Consider the following 21,650-nt stretch of genomic DNA (forward strand, 5'->3'; position numbering starts at 1 on the left):
TTCCAAATCTATTTTTCACCTTCCTCCTGAGCTATAAACAATCTCAGCTGCTATACATTATTCCCCAAATATACTGACTTCACCCTCCCCCCTCCCATGTTGTCCCTCATTGTACATTTTTAGGGATTACATTCATCCAGTGATAGAGCTGAAAACTACAATTCTGTCTCTCTTTTTGTCCCCACATCCAAACTGATATCAAGTTGTATCACTTCCCAGAACATTACTTCTCCTTTCCATGTACACTGCACTGGTTTATTCCTTCATTAGCGCTCATCCAGATTACTTGCATCCTCATTGTAACCTGCCTCTGTGCTCTTTGTTCTTGTTTCCCTACAGCCTGTCCTGCTACTGAACGAATTATGATTTCAAAAGTATCACTCCACCATATATGTCGTAAAATCCAAATTTATACCATTGTTTAGAATTCTCCCTGATCTGACCACAACTTACCTTTCTAATTTGTGTGTCTCAGTTACTCCACATTATTTGCCATTCATTGCTGAAAACATTCCTTAGAACATCCCTTTCTCGTTTCCTTACTTTTGTTCTTGTCTCCTCCACTTGACATACCTTTTCCCCCCATCATCAAAATTTTACTAATCTTTCAGAACCTGCTTATGAGTTTCCTTACACTAGGCTTCCTTAGATCCTTCTCTTCCATGTTCTTCTTTTATGGATTTGTCACAGCTGCCCAACTGGTATAACTAAGAGAGGATATTAAACTTCCTGACCTTGTCCTATGCCCTAGAAACCTCTGATAATCGTGATACCCCTAACACCACTGTGTGACCAAATTCCCTGTCTACACATTAGCTTCTGCCCTATTACACTTCAGTAATTATTCATCCTGACCGATTTTGTTCAGTGAGCATAAGCACCCCATATTAATTCACTCTCAAAGCCTTTAAAAAGTGAAGCCTTTATAAAACAATGTTAGAATAAGGGAGACAGCAACCCATAGGCCATAGACAGTATGAAGACCAGCAAAGTGTTAGTTGCTCAGTCATGTCTGATTGTTTGCAACCCAATGAACTGTAGCCCTCCAGGCCCCTCTGTCCATGGTATTCTCTAGACAAGAATACTTGAGTGGGTAGCCATTCCCTTCTCCAGGGGATCTTCCTGATCTAGGGATCGAACCCAGTCTCCTGCATTTGCAGGCAGATTGTTTACCATCTGAGCCACCAGGGAAGCCTCCGAGAAAGCATGATTTTGGCTAATGTTAACTAGGAATACTACAGGGGATGCTGAGATAAATCTTCTAGAAACAATGTAAATCACTTGGTTAGCAAAAGTGTGAGGCTTAGTATAAACAAAGCCCTTTGCATACTGCCCATCTAGTATTCAAACTGAGGATGTAAGGTTTATATACATGAAATGATAATCAAATAAAGCAAGCAAGTGATAACAAGTTCAGACTCGTCTTTCCAGGATTCTGGCCTGTAGCAAGTATAAAAAAGGATTATGAATCCATTGAGGATCAAAGTATCAACTTGACTAGTGGAGGACTTAATAACCTCCAATATGGCAGGCCCTCTGGTAGAAGCTCGGAGTACTAATGTGGACTAAGGCAGAAGTGGAACCTTCTCTCTCCTATAGATGGAAGAAATGCTGCTGGATAAAAGTGCTCGGTCATGTCTGACTCTTTGTGACCCCATGGACTGTAGCCCACCAAGGTCCCTCTGTTCATGGGATTTTCCAGGCAAGAATACTGGAGTGGATTGCCATTTCCTTTTCCAGGGGATCTTCCAGACCCAAGGATCAAACCTGCTTCTCCTGCATTGCAGACAAATTCTTTACTGCTGAACCATCAGGGAAGCCCTCCCTCCCTTCCATATTGAATGCAAATCTTAAAATCTATGTGCTCTCCTGACCTGAGGAGAAAGCTGGATCTTTAAATAGATCCATGTCCATGTGCCTCTATAACTGCAGACATGCCTTATATGCTTGGTTGCAGAAAAGAATGAATGGGCTGCTCTCCTTACAACATGAAATTAAGAAGAGCAAAAGGCCACTGGACTTGAGAGTAGACCGTGAAAGGGAAACTAAATAGTGGGGCACAAGAGTGCTGTGTAAGAATACTGACTGAATATGACTTATAAAACGTGGTCTGCTATTCTGGACGTCAGTCAGTCAAATTTGTCACTTTTCCATGGGCTACTGGAAGCAGAAGAGTTGACAGAAGTTTCTTCCTCTTCAGACTGAGAAGTGTAAAAATTCTTCCCTACTCTAAGTAACAAATGAAGGGTAAGCAGTATGGAAATACACAAAATGGGCCACCTCAGGATGGAGTGATTAGGTCATTATTTAAGGGTTCATGATTTTAAAATCAGTTCTAGTTATTCCACTCTGCATAATCTCTAACAGAGGGCCCTCCAGGCCCTCGTAATGGAAGCTTTGTGTTTTAGTAGGAAGCTGGAATTTGAAAAATGGGTAATTTTGATGGGCTGTGTAAACATTCTAGGCAGAGAGAACACTGAACAGAAAAGGCAGAGAAGCAGAGCGACTGAACAGTAGATTCCAGACACATCATTGACGGTTATGATCACCAGGCTAATAAGTTCAGACTTTATTCTTTAGGCAGAAATGAACCCATGAAGATTATTAAAGAAGTAACAATCTAAAATATGTTTTAGAAAGAATAAAATATAATTGCTATGTGAAAGATGAATTCTGTCAAAATACTGCTCATGAACTGCATCACGGTATCTAAATTTCTTTCCATTTGTGTTCTGAGATCTTCATCTCTATAACAGTATGGCCGTGTAGAGATAACAGACATACTGCTGCTCCCTGCTTCTGTGCTATGATATGTATCACATTGATCAAAGTGTTGATTTTTGCTGGACCCTGAATTTGGCCTCAGAATCTTTCTCGACACAGCTGTCTTGGCAACCATGATCAACTGATGATGATTCTTTGCAGGGCCTGACATTGTAACAGAGAATGGGATTTGGATTAGATGTCCAGCACTAGTTCTACCACCTACGTAGCTGTGTGGCCTTAAACAAGGCACTCGGTTTCCCAAAACCTTAATTGTAAAATGGGACTGGTGATATTTACCTTGTGGATTACATACAAGAATTAGCTTGAGGAATTCCCTGGAAGTCCAGTGGTTAGGACTCAGTGCTTTCACTGCCAGGGCCTAGGTTCAGTCCCTTGTCAGGGAACTAAGATCCTGCAAGCCATGCAGTGTGGCCAAAAATTTAAAAATTAAATAAAATAATTAGCTTAATTACTACCTTTCCTATTCGCTGTTGTTAGTCACTAAGTTGTGTCTGACTTTTTTGCGACCCCATGGACTTTCCACCAGACTCCTCTGTCCATGGGATTTTCCAGACAAGAATATTGGAGTGGGTTGCTATTTCCTTCTCCAGATCTTCCCAGCGTAGGGGTTGAACCTGCAACTTCTACATTGCAGGTGGATTCTTTACTACTGAGCCACTGGGGTGGCCCACCTTTCCCATAGTAATTATTTAATAAATGGCAGTCTTCCTTTCTTCTAGAGTATTAGCTTTAGTTCTGGTAACTGTATCAAAAACCTATAATAATATTAGGGGAGCACTGGAATGCTTAAAATCTTCTGTAGGTATTCTGACCAGACTCAAATGAGTTGGCAAACTATCTTCTTGTAGGACAGGAAGAATATATGTGGACCATCATGCTGCCACTGCTGCTAAGTCACTTCAGTTGTGTCCGACTCTGTGCGACCCCATAAACGGAAGCCCACCAGGCTCCCCGTCCCTGGGATTCTCCAGGCAAGAACACTGGAGTGGGTTAGGGGCTCACCATATATGACTTATTCATAGCTGCCAGTATAAACAAGGAAGGGATATTTCAGGAAGTAAGGGGTCCACATGCCCTGTAGGGATACATGCCATCTGTTGCCATTGGGTGTTTTGTTCAAAGGCTTCATCTCACAAGGATCCTAAAACCAGACAGACAAGAACTTCTATCACCACTAGGAGTCCCCAGAGGGACATACCCTGAATAGGAATGCCAGTAAAGATGGTCTCTTTTTTGGGGGGGCAGCTGTTGGAGGAAACACCTGCTGAAAGGCCCTGAAGGCTTACAGACAAAGGCATGTAAGACTTGGTGTTTTCATTAGGTCATGTTGGAGTTCTAGAACTCTCTCAGAAGTATCTCAAATCCATCTTCATAAAATGAAGTGTGCCATGTCAGAGTAGTCATAGTGACAATTATTTGTGAAGGTGAATCTTGCTTTGAAGATTCAAAAATAAGCAAATAAGATATTACCAATACCTAACTAAATTAGGTACCAAATTACATAGTAAATGGGTGTTTAAGTCATTTCTCAAGTCATGTATGAGATGCATGTTAATTTGGAAACTAATTCTTGATGATTTAATAATCACCTTTTATATCCCACAGGCGTTTAGAAGAAACACACTCACTATGAACACCAACTTCTGTATCTGCCTGATCATATTTAAAGGAACAGAAGAAATGTTTGTAATTAATCTGTGCAGTGAATACCAGATCATAGCATAGGCAGGTGCGTGTCTAGATAAAATTTCTTGAAGCTAATTTAAACTTTCTACACACACCAGTAGATAATCTCAACATAAATAATACATTTCTTCTTGACCCTTTAAAGTAAGCCAACATATAGAAGATCCTGACTTCCATTATGTATCTGGTACACTTCTGTATACTTTTATCATCTGTGGATAGACTTATAGTTTGTATGAAAATGGCACCTTTGGTAGAGCTCTATATCTTAAAACTCAGATTAAACCCAATAGTGAGTGGAAGTAGGTCCTGATTTTCCAACTTAAAGCTCTAGATTTGTACTAATTAGATCCTTTTAAAAGCTTTTAAAATTGTAAGTTTACTTTAGCTTCTACTTCATAGATGTTTTTATTCTAGTTATGCCTATGCTTGTACAGAAAAAATATTTTCAAAGTTTTAAAATTCTTACATCTTTTATAAAATGCTGGAATGCATTTTTCAGTGCAGATATTTCAATGTGAGGTTGTTTTTAAACTGAATTACACAGAATCTCCTGAATATAAAGAAAAGACCTTATCTCATGGGACAACATGTGATTCCCTTCACATTTCGAAGCATCAAATTTTTAATTTTCTCCAGTGTTGTTTTATATTATCTATTTGTCCTGTCACAAAATAAAGGGGAAGAGTGAATCACAGTGTTATAACTTGATAGCACTTTTTTTTTTTTCCATACTTATGCACCTTTCTTTGACCATTTCCATAGGGGGAAAATGCTGTTCCTTTGGTATTCACCCTAAGCCTTGGCAAAATCTGTATATTACCATGTCATTTAATTCACTGTATCATGAAAATAAAAATACTATGTGAAAAATGTGAAACAAAATTTAACAAATTGAAGTTGAAACTAACTTTCCATTTAGAGAATTTCAGATTTGCCTCTTAAAATGAAAATGAATTATTTTTTAAAACTATTAATTGAAATAACTAAATAGTAACTCAATTTATAAAACTAATTGCCTTCACTAGTGATTTTATTGGGACAATCTAAATAAGGTTTTTAAGATAATCTGCTAAATATTAAGAATACTTTGTGATATAGTCCTTAAAATGAGAGTACCTTAAAATATACCAAAAAGGTTAATTTGTTTGTGTGTTCCAGCATTGAAAACTAACCTCAGAATGTAAAGCAAAACATATAAAGACACCTACATTAGTCAGGAAATGAAGGGTTAAGAAGTAAGATTGGTTTCATATGTAATTCAAGTTATGTAGCTATGTGCTTAATGCTATTAAATCAGTTACTGTATGTTTGACCTCTTGATATACCAAGCTTTTGCCTTTCAGAACAGCTGGGTCGGCTAAGAATCATTTCCCAGTTCTTTTCATTGTAGATCAGATGACTCTCGCTTTATCACCCTTGGAGGCCACATGAAGGACAAAGCAGAAAGATCCACACACAAAACTAATGTTTATATGGAGGCAGTGTGGGGGGAGGAAGGCAAAAGGCGGGGGATACACTTGGCCCTGATCTTCCAATGAACATAACAGAAGGACCAATTGAGACTTGAAACTGTTGTGTTACTCCAACCATTATTTAGTTACATCCTATCCATCTCTTACTCTCTTTGTATTGAACAGAGAGGCTCCTTTGGCTGCCTTGACTTTTGTAAATGTTTCACTCACTTAGTTGTGGTTTATCATTTGGACAGAATGCTACATTGGGGATTTTTCTCCCCTCCCTAAGGCTTCAAGGCAAAATGACTTCTGTTGCCTCATATTTGATACATGAACATACACTGTACTCTCTTCATTTTAAGAATCAAACCTAAGTTTATGGCAACAGAGAAAACTCCATTTTTCAGAAACAGCTTTTGCCTATAAAAGAACTTGAAAATAACTTTCCTAAGATCATTTTTTGACAGGGATATTAGTGAATAAAGGGAGGCATCTTTAATAATTTTTATATAAGTAAATGTCTTTATAAAAAAAATATCCCTATTGTTTTTTTGGTACTTAATTGCTCAAAGTGGACTCTTCTTAAATTGGTTTCTAATAGATATGAGATACTTAAAATTGCTACAAATCTCCAGTAAACCTACAGTGTAACTCCATATAACTAAATAGTCTAGAAATGTATTTTTATTTAGAATTTACCTGTAAGATACCTTGAATATAAGTGTATTCTATTTTACTGTTTATATATACTTTCATTTTCAAATAATATTTGTTTCAACTATTTAGAAGTTAGAACTTTCTCATCATTGAGTTAAATCAACATCCTGTATTAAATGCAAGTATTCTATTACAAAAAATAAGACTACACCAGCCAGCCAAGATGCTGACATTTGGGCATGGTGATTATATATGGTGACCATGGACAGCGATGTTCCTGCTGATTCGGCAGCGATTCAAGGCTGCTTTTTCTGTGCTGATCTACCCTTTGAGTCTTTATGCACATTTGCTTTGAGAAAGAAATACTTCTTGATTTTTTGCTTTGTCTAAACCTACTTCCTTTACCGGACTTAAAAACCTATACCTTGTTGCATCAGCTGTCCATGTCTAGAACCAAATTGTCTTATGTGTGTATATGTGTTTGACTTGCATTGTTTTAAAATATACCACTTAGTTAATATGCTTTAATGGCTATCTTACTAAAGAAATATATTCATTAAAAACATAAGTTGGTAGGGAAGTGATTATTTTTTATTAGAGACTAAAGAAAACGTATCTTTACATGAGAAACTATGTGGTTATAAATTATTTTTACCAATTGAATACTATAGTAAAGATGTGCTTTTTCTAATATAGAGTCATACAGTATTAATAGGACTAAGTTAATACGAAGTATGATATGGATCAATGCTTATGGCATTGGTAACCTTGAACCATGTCATAACAAAGAAGAACAGGATGAACCCCTCCCTGGATAAGGCCATTTAAACAGAATGAACCTGAAAGTTTAGAGCCAATGATCATGAAAGACTTCATTCAAACCACTTAAATTCAGGAAAATTCTTTGTTTAATGGCATTCAAATAAATCAGAGTTCTTAGAAATAAATAAAAACACAGTTTAGTCTTTCTGCCTTTCTAAAAAAATTCAAGTTTACACATGGTAATAAGGCGTGTTCAAGCTTTAAACAGTTTAAATTGCCTTCTCACAGTAATTTAAAAGATTATCACAAATTTAATCCCTGAGATATAATTTCTAAAACATTCTAAAATATAAGAAAAACTAAATCTGAATACCAAAATTAGTGATTTCCTTCAAAAATAAGGGACTAAATTCTCCGATTAAGCTCACTGTATCTGCAGATTTTTTTCAAGACAACAAATTATAGAGTACATTTCTTAAGTAAACACTGATTAAGGACACGTTTCTCTTATTTTCCCACGTGAATAACTGAACATAAAAAAACTATAATATGTCTTCGTCACTCAGTAGTTAGAAAATAAAAGCCTTCATTGCTTTGGTGCCATATAGATTTATTTTGGGTCGACAACAATAACTTTGCACCATTTCCTTTCCTATTTCCAGGATTCTCAAAATGCTTCTTTTATTCATACATAGCAGAAAGTCTACAAAGCCTTGCGGCACTGACATTTTCACATTTCTTTGGGGACACAGCTAGCTGATTTTCTTCTGGCTTCTTCCAGTTTTGGAATCCCACATGATTATAATAGTAAAGTATACCAAGAAGAATAGGAAATGTAAGCAGGATACAAAACACACCAATACAGCAAATAAGTCCGGTAGTTTCTGAGGAGGATCCAGTGTGACAGTCATCGTCGTCAGAAGGATCATAGTGATCACTGACATAAGAAACTATAAGAAGGGGGGAAAAAAGTGTTACTACACAGTATAAAAGGTAACAGTTGAATGTACTGGTAACACTGGTTTAGTAAATGAGCAGAACTGAAGGGGACAGCTGGGGGTTCAATCTCCTCTACTAATGGATCTCAACCTAGTTTGTATGTAAGAGTCATTTGGGGTTTAAAAAAAAAAATCTCAACTCTCAGACCACATCCCAGGCCAATTAAATCAGAATCTCTGGGGAAGGCTCTACAAGTGATCCCCATGTGTAGCCAAAGCCTGAGAACCCCTTTAGATTTCATGTCACCCAAGCACTAAAAAAAAAAGGTACCTGGAATAGATAATATTGCTAGTCAGGGTTAAATTCACGGTATGCTCCAAGGGTCTATGGGATATACAATTCTAAGTTAATCCAAGAATTCATCTATGAAGTTTTCCACAGCAAATGAAATATTACATTTCATATTCACTGAATACTTTCAATGAGCTAGTTCTATAGTAGAGCATCGTGGGACACATGAAAGAAAATGTCCTCTGGCCTCAAAGAGCTTCCAATTTAGGGGACTACATGAACTAGTTAAATAAAATCACAAAGTCACATCTTATTAAATGCCAAAATGAGTAGTAGACATAACTGCATTTATTGTAATTGTGCACCAGTTTCCTTGTTCAGACCATACCACAGAACTTTCTGCAGTGTTCTAAATGTGTACTCCCAAAAAGTAGCTGCTAACCGTATATGGCTACTGAGCATTTGAAACGTACCTGCTGTGAATGAGGAGCTGAATTTTTAATTTAACCACATGTGTCTAGTGTCTACTGTATTGAACAATATAGCTATAGACTGAGACAAGGACACAGAAGTTGCTTAAGTAAATGTAGAAAACAAGAAGTGAGAAACAGAAGTCAGTGACTTTCATGATGAAAGTGGGACATAATGGAACCCTGAAAGATTCTTTAATGGCTGGATTATGACAGAACTGATGGGACCTGAAAAAAACTGTAATGCAGTGATCATTCTAGACAGAAGCCCCAAAGACTAAAAGAGTAACCTATCACTTGCTGTGTCTACTCTCCCATTCATTAGTGAACCCACACCAATTAGGCTTTCACTCCATTCTCCAATGACACTGCCTTGGTAAAGATCTATAATGACCTCCACTAAACTAAACCCAGTAGTCAGTTCTTATTACCTTAATGGATCTCTCAGCAGCATTCAAAATAACACATAACTGGTATCTTGAAACCCTTCCTTCACTTGACTTCCATGACATCATTCTCTCCTGGTTTCCTCCCACATCACTAGTTAATCTTTCTCAGAACTTTGCTGGTTCCTTCTCAATCTATAATCACACCTTTGGTGAGCTCACTCATTCAGGGACATGACTTTAATTACTATCTATATACTGAAGACTCAAATTACTGTGTCCAACTTGGACCTCTCTTCCCCTAAACTCTAGGCTCATATATTCAAGTTTTCCTTAAAATCTCTACTTGGGTATCTAAGAAGTACCTAAAACTATACATAAACTATCCTCAGTAAGATTAACATTTGACTTCTCATTAGGAAATATGGAGGCCACAAGACAATGGGATGGATGATGTTCGGAGAGCAAAAATACCCTTCAAAAATGAAGGCGAAATAAACAAAGTCAATAGATTTGAAAATACTGACATAATACAAGGTCTGTTCTTCAAATACATTAGAATTGGAATAGAAAAATGGGAAGTAGTCAAGGAAATCCCCAAATATTTGTAAACTGAACAACAGATGCCTAAATAAATCATGAACCAAAGAAAAAAATTGATTACAAAAAATGGACTATATTTTTAACTAAATTAAAAAACATTTCAAAGTTTACGGAATATTGCTTTAAAATGGGGGTTTTATATGGGTTTGAATAACTATATAAAAATGGAAGAAGGGTCTCAAATCAACAACCTCTAACTTGAACTTTAAGAAACTAAAGAGCAAACCCAAACATGGAAAAGGGTATAATAAAATTAGAACCAAAATCAATGACATAGAAAACAAACAATAGATAAGATCAATAACCAAAAGTAGGCTGTGTAAAAATATTTATAAATGAAACCACCAAACATTAGCTAGACTGACCATGGGCAAAAGAGAAGGTACAAATTCCCCAAGTTGGGAATGAAAAAGTAATATCACTCCTTACCGTATATAAAAATAAAAAAGGATGGTATGGGAATATAATAAATAAATAAACAACCGTTTGCCAACAAATTAGATAACAGATGAAATGGACAAATTCTTAGACACACTACTGAAATTATGTCAAGAAATACAGAAAGTCTCAATAGACCTATTAACAAGAGATTGAATTAATCATATTTTTTAATTGAAGTATAGTTGATGTACAATATTATGTTAGTTTCAGGTGTACAGCAAAGTGATTCCGTTATATATATTTTTTCAGATTCTTTTCCATTATAGGTTATTAAAAGATACTGAAAGTTGTTCCCTGTGCTATACAGTGAAAAACCCTTGTTGCTTACCTATTTTATGTAGTTTGTTAATCCCATACTCCTATTTTATCCCTCCCTCCTGAATCAGTCATCTTTAAGATCCCATGAAGAAAAGATCCAAGAACGGATGGCTTCACTGGTGAATTAAACCCAATGTTTCTAGAAGAATTAATACCAGTCTTTCACAGCTCTTCCAGAAAGTAGAAAAAGAACCCTTCCTAACTCATTCCATGAGGCAACGTTAAGCTTGATTCCAAAATGATACAGATACCACAAAAAAGAAAACTACAGACCAATATCCCTTATGAATACAAAGTGCAAAAGTCTTCTACAAAATACTGACAAACCCAAGAAAGTGACATATAAGAGATTATAGACCATGATCAAGTAGAATTTATCCCAAGACTGCAAGGATAGTTCAGTATATAAAAATCAGTCAATGTAATATACCATATTGATAAAGGAGAAAAAAACACATGATAATATCATTAGACACAGGAAAAGCACTGGACAAAATCCAATACCTTTTAATGATTAAAAAAAAATTCAAACTAGGAATAGAAGAGAACTTTCTAACCAAATAAAGGCCATATATAAAAACCCCACAACTACCATCATAGTTAACGTTAAAGGACTGGATGACTTCCCCCTAAAATCTGGAAGAAAACAAGATGTCCACACTTGTCACATGTGTTCAGCAAACTGTACTGGAGCTGACCAGCCAGGTAATTAGGCAAGGAAAAGAAAGAAAAGGCATCTAGATTTAAAGAGAAGACATAAAACTATCATAATTTACAGATGACATGATCTTGTATATAGAAAATCATAAGGAATTCACTAAAAACTTAACACTAGTTCAATATTTTAAAAATCAGTTGTATTTTTATGCAGTACCAATGAACATTATGAAAACAAAATTAAGAAAACAATACCACTTACAAAAGCATCATAAAGAATAAAATACAAATGAATTTAACAACAAAAAAGTGCAAAACCTGCACACTGAAAACTTCAGGCACTATTGAAGGATGTTAAAGAATAAATAAACGGAAATACATCCTATGTTCACAGGTTTGGAAGACTAAATCGTGCTAAGATGGTAATGCTCCACAAATTTAAATACGCACTTAAAGCAATCCCTATAAAAATCTCAGCTGGGGTTTTAGAGAAATTAATGAGCTGATCCTAAAAAGAATACGGAAATACAACAGATTTAGACCAGCTAAAATGATCCTGAAAATGAACAAAATTGGAGGACTCACATTTTCAGTTTTGAAAACTAACTACAAAACCACAGTAATCAAAACAGTGTGGAAACAGCATAAAGATAATACAGATCAGTGAAACAGAATTGAGAGTCCAGAAATAAACCATTACGTTTAAGATCTGTTGATTTTCTACAAGGGTGCCAATACAATTAGTGCTGGAACAACTGAATAAAGTTGGACTTCAACCTCACACCATACACAAAAATTAATTCAAAATGAATCAATGTCCTAAAGATAACTAAAATTATAAAACACTTCAAGAAAACATCAATCTTCATGACCTTTGGTTATACACAGTTTCTGAAGTATGACATCAAAAGCACAAACAACAAAAGAAACTGCTATTAGGCTTAATAAAAATGAAAACTCTTATGCTACAAACAATACCATCAAGAAAGTCAAAAAGCAACCCACAGAATGGGAGAAAATATTTGCAATTTAGTAAGAGTCCTGCATTAAGAATGTATAGAGAACTCAAAAATACAGAAACAACCGAATTAAAACTGGGCAATGTATGGGAATTCCCTGGTGGAATTCCATGCTTTCACTGCCAACAGCCTGGGTTCAATCCCTTGTCAGGAAGCGAAGATCCCACAAGCCACTCAATGCAGCCAAAAAAAAAAGGGGGGGAAAGGATTTGAATAGGCATTTCTCCAAAGAAATTATTTTTTAAAATACTCAACATTATTAGTCACTAGGGAAATGGAAAAAGTACAATGAGATACCACTTCACATCCATTTGGTGTGGCTATAATAAAAGATAATAACCAGTGCTGTCAAGGATGTGGAGAAACTGGAACACTCATAAACTGCTGGTGGGAATGCAGAATCATGCAGCCCTCTGAAAGATAGCTGGGCAGTTTCTCAAAATGTTAACACAGAATTACCACTCCTAGGTATATACTTGAAGGAAATGGAAACACATGTGTACCAGTAAACTTAGACACAAATCTTCACAGCAGCATTATTCATAATAGCCAAAAAGTGGAAGCAACCTAATGAGCCTCTACTGAAGACTAGATAGATAAAATGTGGTATATCCATATAATGAAATTGGCAGTAAAAAGGAAGGAAGTATTGATACACGCTGCTGCTGCTGCTAAGTCGCTTCAGTTGTGTCCGACTCTGTGTGACCCCATAGACGGCTACAACACAGGTAAAAATCAAAAACACACTAAGTGAAAGAAACCAGTCACCGAAGACCACATTTTGTATGATTCCATGTTACAGAATGTATGTCCCCACAAAATTCATATGTTGAAGCCCTAAGCCCCAATGTGACTGCATTTGGAGATGAGCCGAAATTAAGATTAAATAAATCATATGGGTAGGGCCTTAACCTTATAGGCCTGATGGCATTATAAGAAGAGGAAAAGACACCAAAGAATTCTCTGTCTACACAGATACACACACCAAGAGGCCACATGCGGAGACAGCAAGGTTACCTACAAACCGGGAAAAGAGAAACCAAAAGAAACCAATGCTGATGTCACACTAATTTTGGCCTTCCAGCCTTGTGAAAAAATAAGTTTCTGTTGTTTAAGCTACCTTGTGTGGTGTTCTATTATAGGAGCCCTAAGGGACTAATACATTCCATTTATATGAAATGTCCAGATAGGCAAATCTATAGAGACTGAAAGTAGATCAGTGGATGTCCAAGGCTGGATCTGGGGTGAGGGTGGAATGGAGAATGACTGCTACAGGGCACAGGGTTTCTTTTTGGGGTGATGGAAAACTAAAATTAGGTAGTGTGAGGATTGTAAAACTCTGTGTGTACATATTTAAAACACAAGTTGCATGATTTAAGTGGGTAGATTTTATGAGTGAATTTATGGGAATTATATCTCAAAAATGCTAGGAAGAAAAACAACTTACCAAGTGTTGTATAATTCTGGGAAGAAATGTAAAACATGTAAAATATTTCCTAACAGAAGTGGAAAAACATTTCAGTTGCAATTCTTCTTCAGAAGTCTTTTCAAATATTGAAAAGGAAGTTGCACAAGCTATAAAAAATGCCATCACTGTCACAACTGAAGGCATTAGGAGTTCATCTTTTAATAGAAGAGGTAGCATACTATATAGGAAAAACAAAAGAGAATTGTCAATTCAAACCACAATCACTTTGTAAAAAAGTTTTAAATGAGTTTATAAGTACTATACTGAACATATTATATTGGAAATTGGTTTGACTCACCTAAATGTTGACACAAGTAAAAACCAAGTAGACATAAAAGGAATTTCGCTTAAAACTAAGCAGACTGGTCTAAAATAACAGAGAAAAATATTTTAGAGAATATAATTTCAATGCTTATATGTAAAAATGTGAACACATTTTATCTGATTTTTGACATAGCTAAAAAAACACAAAAATCACAAAACACAGCCAGCAAGGTCTCCATAGGGACTACTGATTTCATTTTTTAAAATAACTATCAATCCAAACTAAGTGAATCTAGACAGAGAGACGGTATCAGCTTGTCATAATAATTGGAAAACTGCTTCTTCCAGTATCATTAATGAAACTTTTTTTTCTCTGTCATACAAACAGTAGCTTAAAGAAAGGATAAACAACTGAACATTCAGAGAATCAAGCTTTTCCATATATTCCATCCAAGTTGGTAAATATGAATACCCTACTTGGTATGAAAGTTTTCAAACTTTTTTATGCTCTTCCGTGTGACCTAATACTCAGCTAAGTTAAAAGCTAAGACAGGATCATCATTGGCCACTGAATAGAGGCCAACAGAAGCAAAGAAAAATGATAAAGGGTTGATGATGGTAGAATAAAAGGAAAAAATGAGTAAGACAAGGCTACATGGAAAGAGAAACAGTATACGAAGAGGAAGATAACACCAACAGATGGACCAACTGGCTTTATTAAAGAGCTGATTAGGGTCACGGGTCCAACATCTGTGACCTCCTGAGCACCAATCACCCCCGGTCGTTATTACCTTCTGGATTCAACTGTGGCTGTGTTCATGAAGAAGGGGACTAGTCAGAAGACCTAAGTCCGAGCCTCATTCCTGACACTTACTTATGACCTTGAACAAATGATTAGTTTAACCTTTTTCTTATGTATATATGGAAATAATAACTTGGATTGCTGAGTAGTTGAACTCTTCCAAGTATTATCTAGTGTTTATTTTTCAGTAAAAAAAAAAATAACTTTACTAGTGATAGTAGTTGTTGAATTATATTTTGTTGTTGTTGTTATTTTTATTAGGGGTCTCCTCATTTTAAAAGATTTTTGTATTCTCATTTCTTAAAAAGGATGACTTCTCATGGCAACTAGCGTATGAGATGTGAAGCCTGGGATTATAACTGACTGAAAACTACTGCACTAAAAGAAAATACTACAGGACTTTGATTGCTTGATGCTTTTAAAATCAGTATGTATTTCTGTTAATTACAAGCATTTAGAAAATGACTCAATAAACATTATTTTCTCTTTCTGGGTCAGAATCCTTTGCTATTTAATCACTTGATATTCATTTATTGAAAATGTATTATGTAAAGTGTTAGTCACTCAGTCGTGTCTAACTCTTTGTGACCGCGTGGACTGTGGCCTGCCAGGCTCCTCTGTCCATGGAATTCTCCAAGCAAGAATACTGGAGTGGATAGTCATTCCCTTCTACAGGGGATTTTCCCAACCCAGGATTGAACCCAGGTCTCCTGCATTGCAGGCAGATTCTTAACCATCTAAGCCACGGAGAGAAGGGGACAACAGAGAATGAGACGGTTGGATGGCACAACCAAATCAATGGACATGAGTCTAAGCAAACTCCAGGAGATAGTGAAGGACAGGGAAGCCTGGCGTGCTGCAGTCCATGGAGTCACAAAGAGCTGGACACAACTTAGCAAATGAACAACAACGCTTATGTCAAAGTGTTGCTCTGAAAGGGATGCAGTGAGAAGACAGAACTCAGCGCTTAGCTTCAAGGCACTTAATATTTGTAACTAAGCAGCAAAATCCTCAACATTCTCAACCTCTTCTTTCACTACCTTGTTCAAAACAAATTCTGGTTCTCTCCCCCCGAGGAAGAAAATGCTGCCCCTCTGCCTTCTCAGTTGTGCCTGTTTTATTGTTCCTGTTTCCCCAACCTTCAAACAGTTTGGCCCAGAGGAGAGAAAGAACCTCCTTGATCTTCATCATGACTTCCATACCAGCTCTCCCTTCTCCCTGCCCTAACAAGCTCCAGCTTTGAATCTCTTGTCGTCAGGCTTTATTCCCTATTATTCCTCATCTTTGTTATCATCCACCAGCCTCAAGAATCACTTCCCTCATTACTCAATAATTTCAACTCTTTACACACTATCTACAAAAAAAATACATGATTTTCAAGTGTCCAGCAGTCATTTAATATTTCCCTAGTCTGTTCCTAGTCTGTGTCTCTTTAGAAAAATAGTTCACACTTTCTCCTCTCTCCTCATATTCCCAACATTTCCAACCTACTCTGACCTAATGACTTTGCCTTCCATTTCAATAAGAAATTTGAAGCAATGAAAAGAGAACTTTCACAGACATCACCATCACATTTGCTCTCTTCCTTAGCATCTTTACTGGTAACAGCATGCTCTTTTATTAAGATGAACCACGAATGCACCTGTCCATAGCCAATCCTTCCATTTACGCTCTAGATACCACTCCAGCTCCCTCTTTGAAGGACACTGCTCCTGCAACTCTTATCTCTCCTGTATCACTGCTGCTGCTGCTGCTACATCGCCTCAGTCATGTCTGACTCTGTGCGACCCCATAGAGGGCAGCCCACTAGGCTCCTCTGTCCCTGGGATTCTCCAGGCAAGAACACTGGAGTGGGTTGCCATTTCCTTCTCCAGTGCGTGAAAGTGAAAAGTCAAAGTGAAGTCGCTCAGTCGTGCCCGACTCTTTCCCTTTCTACTGACCATGTTCTGGCATTCTCTCTTCTATCTTAAATAACAAACCTCTTTGTCCCCAACTTCTCTGCCAGTTTTTGCAGAATTTCTTTGCTCCCCTTTTCAGCAAAACTCATTTAAAGAACTACCAACCTGTCCCACACCATATACAAAAATTAACTCAAAATGGATCAAATACCTAAATGTAATTCTTAGAAGAAATAGGATAAATATTACCTTGGATTTGGCAATGGTCTGTAAGATACATCATCAAAAGCAAACACAATGAAGGAAAAGATAAATTGGATCTCATCAGAATTAAAAATGTTCATGAAAGAACATTATCAAGAAGGGGAAAATTCAAAGAATGGAAAAAAGTATCTGCTTATCATATATGTGATAAAGGTTTAATATCCAGAATATACAGAGAACTTCCAAAACTCAACAAGAAAAAGATAAACAACCACTTTAAAGCTGGGCAAAGGATTTAAATAACAGGCATTCTCTGAAGAAGATATACATATTGCCTGACAAGGACATAAAAAAGATGCTCAACATCACTAGTCATTAAGAAATGCAAATCAGAAGCACAGTGATATACCATTCCATACCTACTAGGATGGCAAAAATAAAAACAGACAATAACAAATGCTGACAAGGTTGCAGAGAAATCAGAACCCTCATACATTACTGCTGCTGCTGCTGCTAAGTTGCTTCAGTCGTGTCTGACTCTGTGTGACCCCCATAGACAGCAGCCAACCAGGCTCCCCCGTCCTTGGGATTCTCAAGGCAAGAACAATGGAGTGGGTTGCCATTTCCTTCTCCAATGCATGAAAGTAAAAAGTGAAAGTGAAGTCGCTCAGTCATGTCTGACTTTTAGCGACCCCGTGGACTGCAGCCTACCAGGCTCCTCCGTCCATGGGATTTTCCAGGCAAGAATACTGGAGTGGGGTGCCATTGCCTTCTCCCATACATTACTGGTGTGATGTAAAATGGTATAACTTCTGTGGAAATTAATCTGGTGATTCCTCAGTAAGTTTACAGAATTGCTATGAGACCCAGAAATTCCACTCCTAGGTATAAACCCAAGAGAACTGAAAATACATGTGTATAAGCGGCACTATTCCCAATAGCCAAAAGGTGAAAACAACTCAAAATGTCCATCAACTGATGCACGGACAAACAAAATGTATATTCATCCATGCAGTATTATTCAGGCACAAAAATGGATGGAGGCCTAATACATGGTACAACAGGGATGAACTCTGAAAATACTATGCTAAGTGAAAGAGGTTGTCTGACAAAATGCCACGTATTTTATGACTGCATTTATATGAAATACCCAAAATAGGCAAATTCACAGAGAAAGCAGATCAGTGGTTACAAGCATTAAGGGAAGGGGAGAATGGGGAATGACTGCTTAATGTGTACAAGATTTCCTTTTTGGAGAGATGAAAATATTCTATGAGTAGACAGTGGTGATGGTTACACAACACTGTGAATGTACTAATGGTGTATTTTACCATATGTATGTAACTGTCCTGGTGGCTCAGAGGGTAAAGAATCTGCTTGCAATGCAGGAGACAGGGATTCAATCCCTGGGTCAGGAAGATCCCCTGGAGAAGGGAATGGCAACCCACTGCAGTATTCTTGCCTGGAGAATTCCATGGACAGAGGAGCCTGGTGGGCTATAATCCATGGGATCACAAAGAGTTGGGCATGACTGAGTGACTAACACTTTGACTTTCTTTTCACTTTCATATATCTTTAAAAAAAGATCTATACTTGTCTTCAATTCTTCTCTTCTTGTTATGTCTTAAACCCACTCTAATCAGGCTTTTCCCTGCATCACTCTATCAACACTAGCCGTTTCAAAGTCACCAGTGACTTCCACTTCAGTACAACAGTCTATTCCTAACCCTTGTTTTATTTGACCTATTCAAAGCATCTGATGCAACTGATCACCTCATTCTATTGTTCCCTGAATATATCAGGCATACTCCCATCTTAGGGCTTCGGCACTGGCTGTCTAGGATGTTACTCACCCAGATAACCATTGGGCTAACCCTCATCTCATCCAGTCCACTCAAATATCTCAACAAGGTCTACCTCAACATCCTCATAAAACTGCAACCTGCACTTGCTCCTTTACCCCACCTCCAATAACTCTCAACTTCTCTTAATCTCTTTTATGTATCCTTTATGGCCTTTATTACCTTCTAACACTTTAATTTCTTATTTTTATTTATTAGTGTCTGTCCTTGAGAATCAAACCTAAGAAAGTAGCAATTCTGTTATGTTTTGTTCACAGATATATCCCAAGTGCACAGAACGGTACCTGGTAAATAGTAGGACCTCAATAAATATTTATTGAATGAAATATTCATTTAATGATAGATTAGCTGGAACCAGATCGAGAAGAACTTTTAATGTTAACTTTAAAATATTTGATCAAAATTAAAGTCACTTACTGTTATAAATAATCGAAATACAGTTGTAGAGTCTGAACTCCCAGAAATTCAGGGACCACGAGCTAACCTCAATGGTCAGATTACAGGTCATCGATCAAAGACATTTCTACAGAGTAGAAATGCTGGGGGAAATTATACATGTTTGAAAGCAGCACCTCTCCATAATTTCATCCCCTGGCACTTGGGATTTGTGTAGGGTCAGCCGAGGCTTACACAACAGGGCTCAGATCTAACTCAAGTTTAGAATTTGTGGGGTGAAATTATTCTGCCCTCTCGGTCTACAATTGTACAAGACTATTTTGTTCAGAGGAAAGAGGCCTGCCCCATAGGCTGGCTTATTCTAAAGCTGTACACTTAGGTTTTAGTCCAAAGCACCACCTAATAAAAGCAATACTTCCTTCCACTAGTCATTGGTCATTTCATACATGTATCTTTCACAGGAACCTAGCAAACAGGGTGAGGTGGGACTGAGCTAGGACAGGATTCAAGTATTCCACGGTGTTCTGGGCATTATTTTAATAGTGGGATAATACACCCGCAACTGCCACCCAATTTCTATGAAATCCGAAAAAAAATTAATGCTCCTAGATTTACAGACTACCAGTAGAGTCTAAACAAAAGTCTTGACAGAAGAACTAGAAAGGAGGCAAAATACTAAAAAAAAACCCTGAAGAGCTTAACAGAGAGAACCAGGCTATTGAATAGTAACAGAAATGAATGAAATGAAAAAGGCAAAGAGGACAAACAGGCTTCAGCCAGAGTACAGCCATCTTTAGAAGACCATTTTTATTAGCAAGTTCAAAATGAAAAAACAGGAAGAAATACTAAGTATGTCAGAAATGATTCTATAAAATTTTACCAGTTTAAAGAAGTAAAATTGTAACAGGTCATCATTCTAAAAAAATGTGATTTTATGAAATAATTTTATGCAACTGTGTTACATTTGTATAGTTTTGATTTGCACTTAGACGATTATATGTAAGTATTAGATTCATGTATATATCATAATAATAAATAAAACACATACTTGAAACCGTTTTACTTACAGTGATACCAAAAGAATGGACTTTTCATGCACTTGGAAAGAAAATAAAAAGAATGATAGTGCACAGCTAACCTTTAAGGAAAAAGGACAGAAAATCAGATACAAAAACTTACAATAGCAATTTAGTATAAGTCAGATTAAAATCATTTCAAGTAACATTTTAGAGTTTAATATAGCTTCTAGCCACAAGGAAAATTATATACAATTGTAAGAGGCATAATATTTTATTCAAATTTAATTATCAAAATATTTTGAAAATTAACTATTGTAATACTTAACCATCTAAAACAAGTTCACTGAGTCTTAGTTATTAATAAACAAAACTACTAAATACTTCAGACACAATAATCATACCTTCATCCTCCCTTAGAATCTCTGACAATTTAAAAAGTATGAAGTCAAGAAGGTCAAAATTTGAAAGTGACAAAATAAATCTATTTGAGTGTTTTTAAAACAGGCACTTCAGTAAAATATATTCAATGTTTTATAAAGTAATCATTTGCTATCTGGGGTTTTAAATTAAAACTTAACTCTATCTTCAGGAGTTTATATTCTGCATATTAGACATCTCTCTATATACACCCAATCCAGTTGCTCAAGCAAAAAACCTGGCTCACTATCTTGTACATGCTTCACATCTAATCCATCAGCAAATTCTACCTACACCATCTCCTAATACAATATTCACCCCACTTCTTTCCATTCCACCCGGCTGATGGTGGCAGAGGTGGTCTTAGCCACCCCCATCTTCCTCCTGGACCACTACAATGACCTCCTAAGTGGTAATGCTCTCGTCCCCTATAATCCATTCTCCATTTAGCCACAATATCAGATCATGTAATTTCCCTGGTTAATATCTTCCAATAGCTTCCCATTACACTTAGAATTAAAATCTAAACTTCTACATAATCTGGGTCCTGCCTTCCTCTTCCAATCTATTTTTTAATGTCTCCCTCACTCATTTCACATCAGTTATTTCACACTTGTCCCTTTAACGTCTCGAACTTGCCTTAAGGGAAAAAAATTTACTTTTTATCAAGTCAGAGCCCAGATCGTCTTGTAGTTGGTTACTTCTGACCAGTCATTCAGTTCAAGGCTCAAATGTCACTTCCCTAGAGAAGCCTTTTATTCAACCTAAAGTAGTGCTACCCTAACCAAACCCCACCAGCCCTCTTTTCACATAAACCTACTTTCTTCATAGTCTTCATTATGCCCAG

At 36.8% G+C, this 21,650-nt stretch overlaps 2 protein-coding genes across 6 annotated transcripts in view; one reads left to right on the forward strand and one right to left on the reverse strand.

The window, feature by feature from the left end:
* The window catches only part of ITGB3BP (integrin subunit beta 3 binding protein), a 105,665-nt gene extending 90,158 nt beyond the window's left edge, over positions 1-15,507 (forward strand). Inside the window, exons 8-10 of one of the 5 annotated variants that reach the window (XR_009493813.1) lie at positions 3,636-3,758; positions 4,393-4,516; positions 15,316-15,507. Coding sequence is in view for 3 of the 5 variants with exons in the window: in XM_005204521.5 (XP_005204578.1) it covers positions 3,636-3,718 (83 nt within the window). In the remaining 2 variants the exon portion in view is untranslated. Of the gene's footprint in view, positions 1-3,635; positions 3,759-4,392; positions 5,180-15,315 lie in introns of those variants that run through there. The other 4 variants (NR_198863.1, XM_005204521.5, XM_005204522.4 and 1 more) reach the window with 4 other exon arrangements.
* ALG6 (ALG6 alpha-1,3-glucosyltransferase) overlaps positions 7,161-21,650 on the reverse strand; it is a 58,600-nt gene continuing 44,110 nt past the window's right edge. The window contains exons 12-15 of the mRNA NM_001075432.3: positions 20,435-20,505; positions 14,240-14,308; positions 13,921-14,119; positions 7,161-8,299 (exon numbers count right to left, since the gene is read on the reverse strand). Coding sequence (NP_001068900.2) covers positions 8,102-8,299; positions 13,921-14,119; positions 14,240-14,308; positions 20,435-20,505 — 537 coding nt within the window. The 3' untranslated portion in view covers positions 7,161-8,101. The remainder of the gene's footprint in view (positions 8,300-13,920; positions 14,120-14,239; positions 14,309-20,434; positions 20,506-21,650) is intronic.

Source organism: Bos taurus, chromosome 3 (genome assembly GCF_002263795.3).
Source record: "Bos taurus isolate L1 Dominette 01449 registration number 42190680 breed Hereford chromosome 3, ARS-UCD2.0, whole genome shotgun sequence".
NCBI classification, from domain to species: Eukaryota; Metazoa; Chordata; class Mammalia; order Artiodactyla; family Bovidae; genus Bos; species Bos taurus.